At 48.5% G+C, this 12,429-nt stretch overlaps 1 protein-coding gene across 2 annotated transcripts in view; it reads right to left on the bottom strand.

Annotated features, from left to right (window-relative positions):
- Positions 1 to 1,453: 1,453 nt before the first annotated feature.
- Positions 1,454 to 12,429, bottom strand: part of SYNJ2 (synaptojanin 2) — a 104,574-nt gene continuing 93,598 nt past the window's right edge. Inside the window, exons 23-27 of one of the 2 annotated variants that reach the window (XM_049653119.1) lie at positions 9,682 to 9,816; positions 7,871 to 7,983; positions 6,685 to 6,793; positions 4,106 to 4,257; positions 1,454 to 2,347 (exon numbers count right to left, since the gene is read on the bottom strand). In XM_049653119.1, coding sequence (XP_049509076.1) covers positions 1,610 to 2,347; positions 4,106 to 4,257; positions 6,685 to 6,793; positions 7,871 to 7,983; positions 9,682 to 9,816 — 1,247 coding nt within the window. In that variant the 3' untranslated portion in view covers positions 1,454 to 1,609. The remainder of the gene's footprint in view (positions 2,348 to 4,105; positions 4,258 to 6,684; positions 6,794 to 7,870; positions 7,984 to 9,681; positions 9,817 to 12,429) is intronic. The other variant, XM_049653120.1, reaches the window with a different exon arrangement.

The raw sequence follows: 12,429 nt of genomic DNA, 5'->3' as shown, positions 1-12,429 counted from the left end.
CCCCTAACTCTTCAAGAATGATGTTGTTTACTTGTGTTTACGAGACGTAACGGGATATGAAGTACTTACTACAGAAAACGTCCTCGTCAGCTAAGGCCAGAAACATCATCTTTTACCACTGGTCAATCACATAGACTCTCAGTTTATCTCTGTGGGTCACTAATACCTTTTTCTCTAATCGGTTTTCAGATGAAATGCGATGAATGTGGTGGTTTTCTTTTTGTTTTGAGCGCCAAATTTAAATAACCTGCAGTGTATCCGGATAGTGGCAATGAGAAATAATTCTGAAACCCTAGAGGTAAAAACAGAGTGGTTACCCCCCAGGCAGGATGATTATCACCATCCTAACCGTTAGCATTTAGTGCAGGAATTCTCCGGTCACGTTAGGGATAACACAGAATCGCTGCTGTAGGACTCTAGGGCCTTAAAAACTCCTAAATACGGTATGTGGCACAGTAAGATTTCACCAGTGAATTTCTTGTTACCGAAAATACGGTATCCTCTCCAAACGGATTCTACACCTTATAACCTTATTCTTAAAATAAGAACTAATATTTAGGTGATACCTTTCTAAATGATGGACTAGGGCAAGAAGTGGTGTTGCAAATGTATAGAAAAGTGTGTAGACAAAAACAATAAGCCTAATAAACAGATAGATAAGCAAACCCAAAAATGCTGCCCTGGGGTTTCTTATATAGGGAGGCACAGGCTAAAATAAATATTCTTCATAATACAACAATGAGGACCAATGTCATGTGCCGGTATGGGTTTTCACGGTTTGTGCTTTTACTTGGTATGGAATGTAAGAGGAGAAAGAGGCCGCGAGGTTTTCTCTCATAGGGAAGAGTCAGTGTATAAAAACCAGTTTAGTACACGTGGGCTCAAGACTGCAGCGCTTTATGGGGCAGGCACTATCCAAGACATGATGCGGGAAGGAGTCTGCAGCCGGCTTCAGCTCAGGTTCAGCAAATGGGATATACTTCAGACCCAAAACCGTGTGGGACACCATTTCTCACGTGATCAGGGTCAGTCTACACGTATATAAGTAAACACAAGGGCTCACAGGAATGTATACTCATTTGGTTGATCTATTGGGGGCTTCCAACTTTTACTATTTTTTGTAACCTCGTATCAGCAGGCCAGGTATATAGCTCTTAATGGTCCCAGACACCTTTTAGTTTTATGGATCAACCTTCAGGTGGTTCACCGTAAAGTTATTCCCAATATCTGTAAGATACAAAGAAAAATTTAAAAAACCCACATACACACATAAATTGAAAAACCATTTAAAATCCAATGAGAGAGAGACTCTCGGACATTATCAGCTAGATTCTCTTTCCTCAAGTCTACACGCTGACTCTAACCAGACTCTAGGAAACTAAAATGCACACGTCTGGAATAAAACGTATCTTGGTGGCTGAATAATTATCTTATTGAATAAGAGACACGAGAGTGACAGAAGGACAACTGTGTTGTCAGTGTGCCTTTAAATAGAGGTCTCTTTTGACCCGGGAGGGTGAGGCCAAGGTGTGGGGCTGTGCCCTGGAAAGAGATGCCAGAGGGAAGAAGGCACACGTTCTCGGAAACAGCTGTGGTCCATGCCTCCTGCTCATGTTTCTGCCAGCGGGTCAAACACCTGCAGCACGGTCCTCTTGTCCTTGTCACTGATTGTCATCCAGTGACCCAAGTCGTTCGGCCCGTGCTCCGGTGGCAGGTCGTCGGCCGCTGAGGCGCTGATTTGCAGCGAGGCTGTGTGTGCTCTTCCAAGGCTCCCAGTCCCGGGGTCCAGTGGGTCCGAGTTCTTGGAAAGCCAGGCATTCTTCAACAGGTGAGTGTCGTGGAGAAGGTTCCAGAAAGGATCCTGGTAATCACCAAGAAGGGAGGCCGCCTCTGGCCGTGTCTCCTTGGTACCATCCGCTTGGGCACCAGCAGCAGACAAGGGGCCAGGACGAGCCGGTTGTGGAAAGAGCACGCCCTGGTCAGGCCGGGGCGCGGGGGGACAGTCGCTGCTGCTACAGGTGAGGCTCTGGAGAAGCTGGCTGTTGCTCTGCAGCACCTGCAGATGGAAGGCTGCGGGGGCGGACTTCTTCCTCCTCGGGGGCGCCTGCGGCGCGGGGGACAGCACCTCCAGAGGGGGTGGCGGGGTGGCTCCGGCCGCAGGAAGGGCGTCGTTGGGCACCGGCTTCCCCCCACTTGCCTTCCTGTCAGTCCCCTTCCTGGGCTGAAGTGTTCTCGGTTTGGGAACAGGAGGGACGGCTGCTAGAGGAGGGGTTTCAAGGCTGGTCTCTGGGGGCCCGATTGTGAAATGGACAGACTGTTGCCCACACTGTTCTTCCGGTGACTCAGGCTGAGAAAAGGCAGGACAGAGAGTATAAGTCAGTGAGAGGCCAGCGCTGGGGGAGCAGGAATCAGCACCCAGACGCTGTCTGCAGGGGAGCAGGGATGGGGCCGAGATGACATTCCAGCAAATTCAAGATTTGAGAATGTCCGGGATGCGCAAATGTAACCAGATACAAAATGGCACAGGAGAAACACGTATGAAGTACCAGGAGGTCCAACAAAATAGGAGTGGAAGCTTTAACACCAGGGCCACACGGTGACTATTTTGACACAAGTTTTTTGGGTTTTTTTTCCTGTTACTTTAGAAACGGGGTTATGCTCTTCCTTGATTAAAAGCAAACCTCCAAAAAAAAAAAAAACCCAAAAAACAAAAAAAAAAACCCGATCTTTTCTGAGGCCACGGCTTTGAAAATTCAGTGTGTACCATGCTAGGCTGAAGGAACCTCCCTTATAGTGTGCAGCTCACCGAAAGGCTAATGGATCGGCTTGCTCCTTAAGCCTTTGATTTTTAAATTTTTTTTTTTTTAACGTTTATTTATTTTTGCGACAGAGAGAGACAGAGCATGAACGGGGGAGGGTCAGAGAGAGAGAGGCAGACACAGAATCTGAAACTGGCTCCAGGGTCTGAGCTGTCAGGACAGAGCCCGACGCGGGGCTCGAACTCATGAGCCGTGAGATCATGACCTGAGCCGAAGTCGGATGCTTAACCGACTGAGCCACCCAGGCGCCCCAAGCCTTTGATTTTTAAATACGGAAGATGGCAATTTTCGCACGGGAGTGTCACTTCCTTGGCCCCAATTCAAAACGATCGCAGAACCGCACGCAGCCAAAGGAAGCTTCCGTACTGCTGGGGGGCCGTTTGCACCGTCAGCATCAGCACGTCCTCTGGCTCTCTAGAAAACAAACTGCAAAAACCACCCCTTCTCCACCAGCCTTTTACTGTAAGCCCTGTGCAGTGGCCTGAGAAAATGAATCCATTTCTGCCCTGGCTTCCCAGAAACAAGACAGAACAGGGACAGGGGAAAGGAGGAGGAGGAAAGAGGTCTGCTCCCTAAGGAGGCCCGGCAGATGGACACGTGTGACTCGCAAATGGAGAGGCAGACGGATGCTGGACACACAGAGCAAGCGTCAAAGCCACAACGCACACTTTCCACAGGTGGAAAAGCAGCGGTCACCCTGTAATGACCGGCCAAGGGATTACCGAGGGTCCCGTTACTAGAACACTGGGATCAAACGGAAGATCCAGATGTCTCTACGGGTGCCAGTCTTTGGGCTGCGACTGTCCTGACAAACTCATGTCTTTGAAGCAGCAAGCGAGGCTGAGAAGCTTGAGAGCGAGAGCAAAAAACAATCTGCAAGAAAAGTGGCAAGAGAAGCCGTCGAAGCCCCAGCGTCCGAGCCGCCCACGAGCTCGTCGACACCGCTAATCCAGGAACCCGCTGTCGGTTTTCTGGCGCAAATCACGTGTGTACGTGTGCGACCAGATATACACGAGCGGGAAACACAGCAGCGCGTGGAGAAGCGCATCCCACGGCGGCTCCATCTGGGGGCTCAGACGGAACGTTTGGGAAGCGCGACACCTCCAAGCTTCTCCATGGCAGTGACAGATTCCTGGCTTTTCGGCTCAGCTAGAGCCAACGATGCGGCGGGGATATGAAGGAGGAAGCGACGGCCAAGCAGTTTCTCACGGACGGGGCCGTGTCTGGGAATCCTCTAAGCAGACGCTGGAGCTACGCGGGTAAGGGACTTCGCTCCGGGTGCTTACCTTTCCGGTCCTCCTCAAGGTTGGCTTCTTGATGGCAGGAACCCTGGGTGCAGGCCGACGGGGCAGGAGCGGGGCCACCGCTACTGGGGGCTCTGGTTTGGAAGTCCCTTGGTTCCTCAGGGCTGTGGCATTTACGGCTTCTCCTGGGATGCCTGAAACATACGGTCGTATGGATGGTGACGTGGGCAGGACAGGGCAGTGCGCGGCATGATTTAATAGTCAGACGGTCTGCTACACGCTAATGCTAATTTACTCAGGTGATGTCTTTCCTCTTTGTTCTAAAAACAACCACGGCAAAATCTTTGGGGGGACGTCAGGACCAACCAGCTAGGTTTAGCCCCCAGCTTCTCATGTTCACCTTCTCGACACGGATTGGTCTTCATGGGGGGGATCAGTGAGGCCCAGGCATTATACACAAAGTTTTATGTGTACGTGTGTTTCTCTCAGGGGAGGTAATCTGAAACTTCTCAAAATCTCTGCAGGGCCCACGACCAAGGAAATGTCAAGTTGGGATCCTGGGTAGATTTCGAGCCTCAAACCTCTCCTAACCACCACATTCATAAAACTTCTTTAAAAAGCTTTATTGGGGTGCCCAGGTGGCTCAGTCAGTTAAGCATCCAACTTCAGCTCAGGTCATGATCTCACAGTTCGTGGGTTCAAGCCCTGCACTGGGCTCTGCTCTCAGCACAGAGCCTACTTCAGATCCTCTGTCTCCCTCTCTCTCTGCCCCTTCCTCTCTCTCAAAACAAAACAAAAAAACAAAAAACCATTAAAAAAAAGTAGCTTTACTGAGATATAATTCACATGCCATGAAATTCATCCTTTTTAAGAACACAGTTTAGTGGTTTTTTAAGTATATTCCTAGAATTGTACAACTACCACCACTATCTTTCCAGAACATTCTCATTACCGCAAAAAGGAACCCTGTCCCCATTAGCAGTTACCCCCCGCCCCCATTCTCCCCTCCCAGCCCCTGGAAACAACTAGTATGTTTCTGTCTGACTAGATTTGCCTATTCTGGACACTTTGTATAAATGGAATCATACAATATAAAGCCTTTTGTGTTTAGCTTCTTTCCCTCAGCATAATATTGTTAAGATGTACCCATGATAAAGCATATATATGAGTGCTTTTTTCTACAATTTTTTTTAACATTTATTTATTTTTGAAAGAAAGAGAGAGACAGAGTGTGAATGGGGAAGGGGCAGAGAGAGAGGGAGACACAGAATTCGAAGCAGGCTCCAGGCTCCGAGCTGTCAGCGTGGAGCCCGACGTGCGGCTCGAACCCACAGACTGCAAGATCATGACCTGAGCTGGTCGGCCACCCAACCGACTGAGCCACCCAGGCACCCCTGTATGAGTGCTTTTTAAGGCTGAATAATATTCCACTATATGGTTACACTACATCTTACCCACTCATCAGTTGATGGTCATGTGGGTGGTTGGTTACATCTGTACAATTATTTATTATTATTGTTGTTACTTGAGAGAGAGAGAGAAAACACCAGCAGGGGAGAGGGCAGAAGGAGACAGAGACAATCCCAAGCAGCCTCCATGCTCAGTGCAGAGCCTGACATGGGCCCGATCCCATGACCCTGGGATCATGACCTGAGCCGAAACCAAGAGGGACATGCAACTGACTGAGCCACCAGGTGCCCCATAATTTTATTCCTTTTTTTTTTCACAAAAAAGAAACCACTCATGATAGTTATTCTACAACGTTTCTTGACCTCTTAATCATGCCCCCTTAAATGTTACTTGGGATTCCAAGTAAGGTACATATCCTGACTAAAAGCAAACAGACAGCTAGACTGGGTACCGCTTTCCAGAGGGCATGATCTCCCCTCCCCAAAACAAAAAATGTTAGTACCAGCAATTTTGAATGCATGGTGGGGATCCCAAGTTAAAATATGATTAACATGGGCTTCAAGGGAAATAACAGCACCAAAAAATTAACAGGCAGTTTGGTGAAAAGGTCCCTGCCAGACAGTAAATTATCTATACTCGCTAGTGATTTAAAAAATAGGTTTTAGGCCTGAAATAGGGACGTGTCCCTAACTATCCTTTTTTTATGGAGCCAGTGGAATGAATTAGTGCCTGGAGCATTATCCTTTTTTAAAATTCTTTGTTTATTTCAGTCTCTCCTTTAAAGTGCTTCTTAATAATCCTGGGCTTATTTCTATATACTTACTGAATTTTAAGTATCTATTTTTAGGGGCAACTGAGAGCTCAGTTAAGGGTCCGACTCTTGATTTCAGCTCAGGTCACGATCTCACAGTTCGTGGGTTTGAGCCCTGCATCGGGCTCCGTGCTGATAGCACGGAGCTTGCTTGGGATTCTCTCTCTCCCTCTCTCCCTCTGCCCCTCCCACACACGTGTGCTCTCTTTCCCAAAGTAAATAAATAGGTAATTTTAAACGAATAGTAAAATTTAGCAGTTCAGTTTTATCAAATGTTGCTAAAGGGTGTTTCCATTTAATACTGCCTCCAGAAAGAAGAAAGTTACTTTCTCTTCTAGGTCCCTTCTAGTAGGAAGAGGCAAAGAAAAGACCAGAAGCAGAACCCCAGCGGACCACTCACCCCCTCTCGCTTCCAGGAGACATCGGATGGCTGCTTCTGCCTCCTGGGCATTGGTAGTTTTGATCTGCTTGACATTGTAGGGTTTACTTATCCCTGTCCTGGCTTTGGGCTTCAGGACAGAGTCAAGAAGAAAAGCAATGTTAACACAGGCAGGCAAACAGACTCACCTGGTCTGATCCCTGCCTGCTGATCTGTTCACAAGCGTGTGATGCAAGGGGCTCCGTCAGGTGGTGGTTAAGACGCAAACTCCGATCCAGACCGCATCCCTCAAGCCTCTGTCCCCCCGGAGTACTCTGAGACGAATGCAGTAATACTGAGACCTGACCTCCTGTCCCCAACCGGATGGTTACAGGTCTTGGCAATGTGGCCTAACCACTGTCTGCTTTGTTAACCAGGTAAAAGCCAGAAAGCATCATCAGAGGCCACTTTTTTGGCAGCTCAGCACAATTCTTGACACACCTTCCACGTTTTCTCAAAAGTGCCCTTTCTGCCTCTTCACCCAAACCTCTGGGTTGCCACTGATGGCCTGCCTTCACTACCATCAACTGCTGAGGCCTAGCTGTTCGTTCCCTCCCCTGCCGTCACACGGGACATCTGGCCCAGCCGCCACACCCCCCTGGGACAGCCTGCCTCCACCCGGCACCCCGGCTTCACCTCCAGTGCTCTATTCCTCTGACCTCCACCTACTGTCTTCCTACGCAGCTCACTGCCATCTTCTGGAACTTTCTACCTCTACAATCCTCCCTGTTGTTATCACTAGCATTCCCTTACTGCGAAATTGAGGCCCCATTACCTCTTCTCTCAAGACAACTGATCAGAATTTCTCCTATTTTGCCTTCCATCAAGCACTTGTCTACACACACCAAGGTCCAAGTCAAGCCTCGGAAGGGAGAAAAGCAGAGGGGTCTGGAAACAGTCCCACCACACAGGGACACGTGGGAGTTTTTTTTCGTCAAACGTGATTTTCTCTCTAACCCTCTTACAACCATATGAAAACCCTATAAAAGACCTAAACTATGGGTTTGGGAAAGAGCTGTCAGGCAAAGGGTAAAGAGATATTAGTCTATATATTCACTGAAGAGGTGATCCTGCCTGATCTCAGGGGCTGGAGGCGAGCCACGGGGCAGACCCCTGGGGTTTGGAACGCTGGCCCACTTTGCTTTGAGCAGAACCTGAAAGAACTCACTGCGTGCTGGGGCGCTCCTGGCAGAAGTTTTGCCGTCTGCAAAATCGAGTACTGCCCGTGGGTGCCAGAGGATATGGACACGTCCGAAGCCGACTTTTTCACCATCAAACCAGCTGTGAAAACCAACAAGGCAGAGTCCCCATCTCAGTGAGGTCACTGGCTGCTTTGGAGCCATGTCCCAGCTAGCTGGGAGCCGGGCCAACCACACACGTTCGTAGGGTCCGAGCCCGGGGGGCTGGTGGGCATTTGCAGAGTCGATACTAACTTTCTCCTTTGATTCTCAAGCAGTTTGTGACTATTCTCTGGAGAAATATTATTTGAACACAAATTTTAATCTAACATCCTGGAGGGGGGGCGGGATTCAAATCTGATATAAAAGCCAATTCATTTTTAAGTGGTTTAAAACACACTGCAGGGGCGCCTGGGTGGCGCAGTCGGTTAAGCGTCCGACTTCAGCCAGGTCACGATCTCGCGGTCCGTGAGTTCGAGCCCCGCGTCAGGCTCTGGGCTGATGGCTCGGAGCCTGGAGCCTGCTTCCGATTCTGTGTCTCCCTCTCTCTCTGCCCCTCCCCCGTTCATGCTCTGTCTCTCTCTGTCCCAAAAATAAAATTAAAAAAATAAAAAATAAAAAAATAAAAAAAATAAAACACACTGCAGTTATTAGGACTCAGTTTTAAAAGTGGTTTGTGGACAAAAATCTAAAAACCAAAAACAAAAAACCAAAGCAGAGGAATAAATGCATTAAATTACACTTATGGTCATTCAGAAATCATGTTTTAGAATGTTCAATGACATAGACATTAGACGAAAGACAAAAAAATGGCCGCCAATTTTGTAAAAAATAAATAACTGTATGTAGGTGTAGATACATATATTTAGGAAAAAAAATGGAAATGTTGTGATTAACAATTGTTATCTGTAGACAGCCAAGTGAATTTTTAAAAGTTCTGTATTTATCTATTTTGGTAAAATTTCCACAATATGACCTAAATTTTATTTATTTAGTATTTTATTCTCTGAGTGTTAACTCAGAAAAGTAAAGAATACACATAAAAAGTCATGTGCTTCTGGCTCACCGTCCATTACTCTTGTGACGTAAGCCAAGATAAACCTAAATGGGAAGTAAAGCCGGAGGAAAATCCCTGTGTCTGACTGTGACACGTTTTGGGGTGAGGAGAGAAGTAAACAGTAGAGGTAAAACAGAAGGTGCTCAAAAGCACACCACAAATATCTTTGCAGGTTGTTGAGGAAAAGCTTGAGGGCCAAGCACTGGTTCTGGGGGAGCAGGAAGAGGGGCACTTTCCTCGGGCTCACGGGGAAGGGCCTGTCCTCAGGTGGCCGGATGCTGGAGGCCACAGGCCTGGGCCTGCAGAAGACAGGACGCCCGGTTTGAGGCGGCCCTGAGGTCGCCTGGAGTGTTGGGCGTCTGGGCTTACTGGAACCCTGGGAAGCAGGGAGAGGGCGGGCAGCAGGCGCGGACAGAAGGCCGCTTCTGCAGGAGTGGGGAGGAAGGTGCTGGAAGGTCCTCGCTCAGCGGTCGCCTCAACTTTCCATTCTCTACTGTCTCAAACAGAAAGCGCCTTAAAGCGAACCGCAGCTACGGGAGAGTGAACAGCTTTGTCAAAGCTTCACATAGTTTCCCACGAGAAACACGACCATCTCTGATACGAAGACAGAGAGGAGCCTGAGGCGGGGAAGGCGCTGGGGACCCGGGTGAGGCAGCAGCGGACTCAGAGGGAGGTGCTGAGTAGCAGGCCACAGGCGGTTATTCCCAGCAGGCACGGTGTAAGCCGAAAGCAGCAAAGTCTTACTTGGAGGGGGGGGTCTCTGCGGTGGGTGAGGTGGCCGAGGCCTAGTGGGAACCGACAGAGACCTGCTTGGAGAACGGTGGCGGAAATCCCCGACTGCTTCCAGCTCCTGCGTGAGCTCCGCCAGGTCAGCATCATCTGGAGGACACGGCGGAATGCGGGTGAGGGGAGTCGGGGCTCAGACTCGGGTCTGTGCCGAGCTGATTGTGCAGGAGGGCCTCCCGAGGACAGGGGACCCCTCTCTGCTGGCGCGAGGGGCGGGGGAGGGAGGGCCACCCAATGCCTGCGTGGAACATGAGATAGGAACCGTGGACAAGACTTCTCGTCCAGACGTGAGGGACACGGAAATATTTCCAAGTGTAGGTGTGTTTCCTTCTGAAAAAACAAAGGAGGCTCTCACACAGAGTAGACGAGACCATCGGAAGACCAGAGCCCCTCGGTTTTAATTCCTCACTCGAACACAGGACAGCTGTTTGGGAAGCTGACCACGCTCTCTGCCATCCCGTGACAAGCTCCTCGTACGGAGAATCCCTGCTCACCCCTCATGTTCCAAGTCCCATAGCCCGCCGCCAGCTACCTCACAGGCGTTCACCCTCCTGGCTTGTCCCGCAAATAACCTTTGAAGACTAGGAGGGGCGTGAGGAGGTGACTGCTTTGGTTTCATTACGTATATATTTATTACACATAAGTTCAGGACACTTTCAGATCTTTTTTCCCACACTACAACACAGCCCAGTTAACTTCATTTTGGCCTAGACATTCCACGCCTCACATTTCCAACAGCTCAAACTCATGGCTGTTTGAGGTTGGTGCTGGGGAGAAGCAGGGTTTCTCCTTCTAATGGGAATGTCTGATCACCCACAGCGTTGAGGACATGCCTTCTCGATGCCCACAAGGCGCCATGCTGCTCTAATTTTTTTTTTAATTTTTTAAATGTTTGTTTATTTTTGAGAGACAGAGACAGAGCATGAGCAGGAGAGGGGCCGAGAGAGAGGGAGACACAAAATCCAAAGGAGGCTCCAGGCTCTGAGCTGTCAGCACAGAGCCCAACGCGAGGCTTGAATTCACGAACTGTGGAATCACGACCTGAGCTGAAGTTGGACGCTTAACTGACTGAGCCGCCCAGGCTCCCCTGCTCTGCTAATTTTTCATTCAAAGAGGCCTTTATGCTCATACATGCCCTCCCCTTGGGAGGCTTCCTAAATGACGGCCACCCCTGAAGAAAGGGACCATTTCCTGTCTGAAGAGCACATCCCTTCAGCCACTTTGGCTCCAGGGCAGGAGCCCTCCGGATGTGGGGTGCATAGAACCACCTCGATGCATGGACAAAGTCTGCTGCCTCCGTATTGGGCAGCAGACCCCAAACCCAGCTGTGTGCTAAGTCACCCGGGGAACTTGATGAGATGCCAGATTTCCAGGGTCCCAGCCCACCCCTGCCAAAGCCACAGCTCCTTGATGGGGCTCAGCAGCCTGGAAGTTTAAAAGCTTCTGATGGTTCAATGCAGGCAGGCTGCTAACCAACTTTGGGGCTACTGCACAATCAAAGGGGCTTTGGGGTGTCTGCACCTCTCTTGGCAAATTATCTTCCCTGGGAGGCATCTCAATTCACTTTCACCCCGTTCTGTATTCTCAGTCCCAGCTTACAGGGTCCTGACACCTGCTAGGGTCCTGGACCCGCCGGGCACAGTGGTCCTCCAGTGCGGGAGGTGCAGTGACCGACAGCTAGAAGGCACTTGTGGCCGTGGGTGATACTCCTGACAGTCTGAGGCTGGAGCATGAACTACCCTACTTCCCAGCTCACGTAACACCAGAGGGTTTTTAAACTTACTCAAAAGGGCCATTATACTATATAACCTAGGGCTTTGCAGTTCAATCTGGAGGACTTCCAGTCCCTCTCTGCTTCAGTCTAAAATGACAGAATGATGCTAATTATCGTGTTAGTGTGCAATAACATATTGTATAAGTGTAACCATACACCAGCACTCAGGACCTAGATACCGTATGGACCTAGAGAGCATCTCGCTAAGTGAAATAAATCACACATAGAAAGACAAATACCATATGATTTCACTTATATGTGGAACCTAAAAGACAAAACAGACAAACAACAGCAAAAGAAAACCCCCCAGAAACTGACTCATACATCTACGAAACCAGTGATTGACTCGGCGGTGGGGGTGGGGGGTGGGGAACGGGCGAAATAGGTGAAGGGGATTAAGAGGTACAAACTTCCGCTTATAAAATAAGTCAGTCACAGAGATGAGAAGCATAGCATAGGGAATATAGTCAATAACATTGCTTTAACACACAGTGACAGACGGTAACCGCACTCACTGTGGCAACTATTGCGTAATGTACGGAATTACTGAGTCACCATGTTGTTCGCCCGAAACAAATATAACGTCATCTGTCAACTATACTTTCTTTGTGGTCAATTATACTTCAGTAAAAAGAAATGCCTATGTCTCTTATGGGATTGAAAGAGAAAAGTTTTGGAGAGGAGAAACGAAATTACAAATGTAAAACCAGTTTAGAGCTGTGGCCATTTAAACATACAGAGGAAACGGGAATTAACATGAATCTGGTGTGTTATAAGGGTACCAGTTGTAAAAAAATAATAAAATAAAATAAAGTAAAGTAAAGTAAAGTAAAGTAAAATAAAGTAAAATAAAATAAAGTAAAATAAAATAAAGTAAAATAAAGTAAAGTAAAATAAAATAAAATAAAGTAAAATAAAGTAAAATAAAATAA

The sequence above is a fragment of the Panthera uncia genome (genome assembly GCF_023721935.1).
Source record: "Panthera uncia isolate 11264 chromosome B2 unlocalized genomic scaffold, Puncia_PCG_1.0 HiC_scaffold_24, whole genome shotgun sequence".
Lineage (NCBI taxonomy): Eukaryota > Metazoa > Chordata > Mammalia > Carnivora > Felidae > Panthera > Panthera uncia.
Note: the sequence above shows the minus strand (reverse complement) of the source record. Positions and strands in the feature narration are given on the sequence as shown.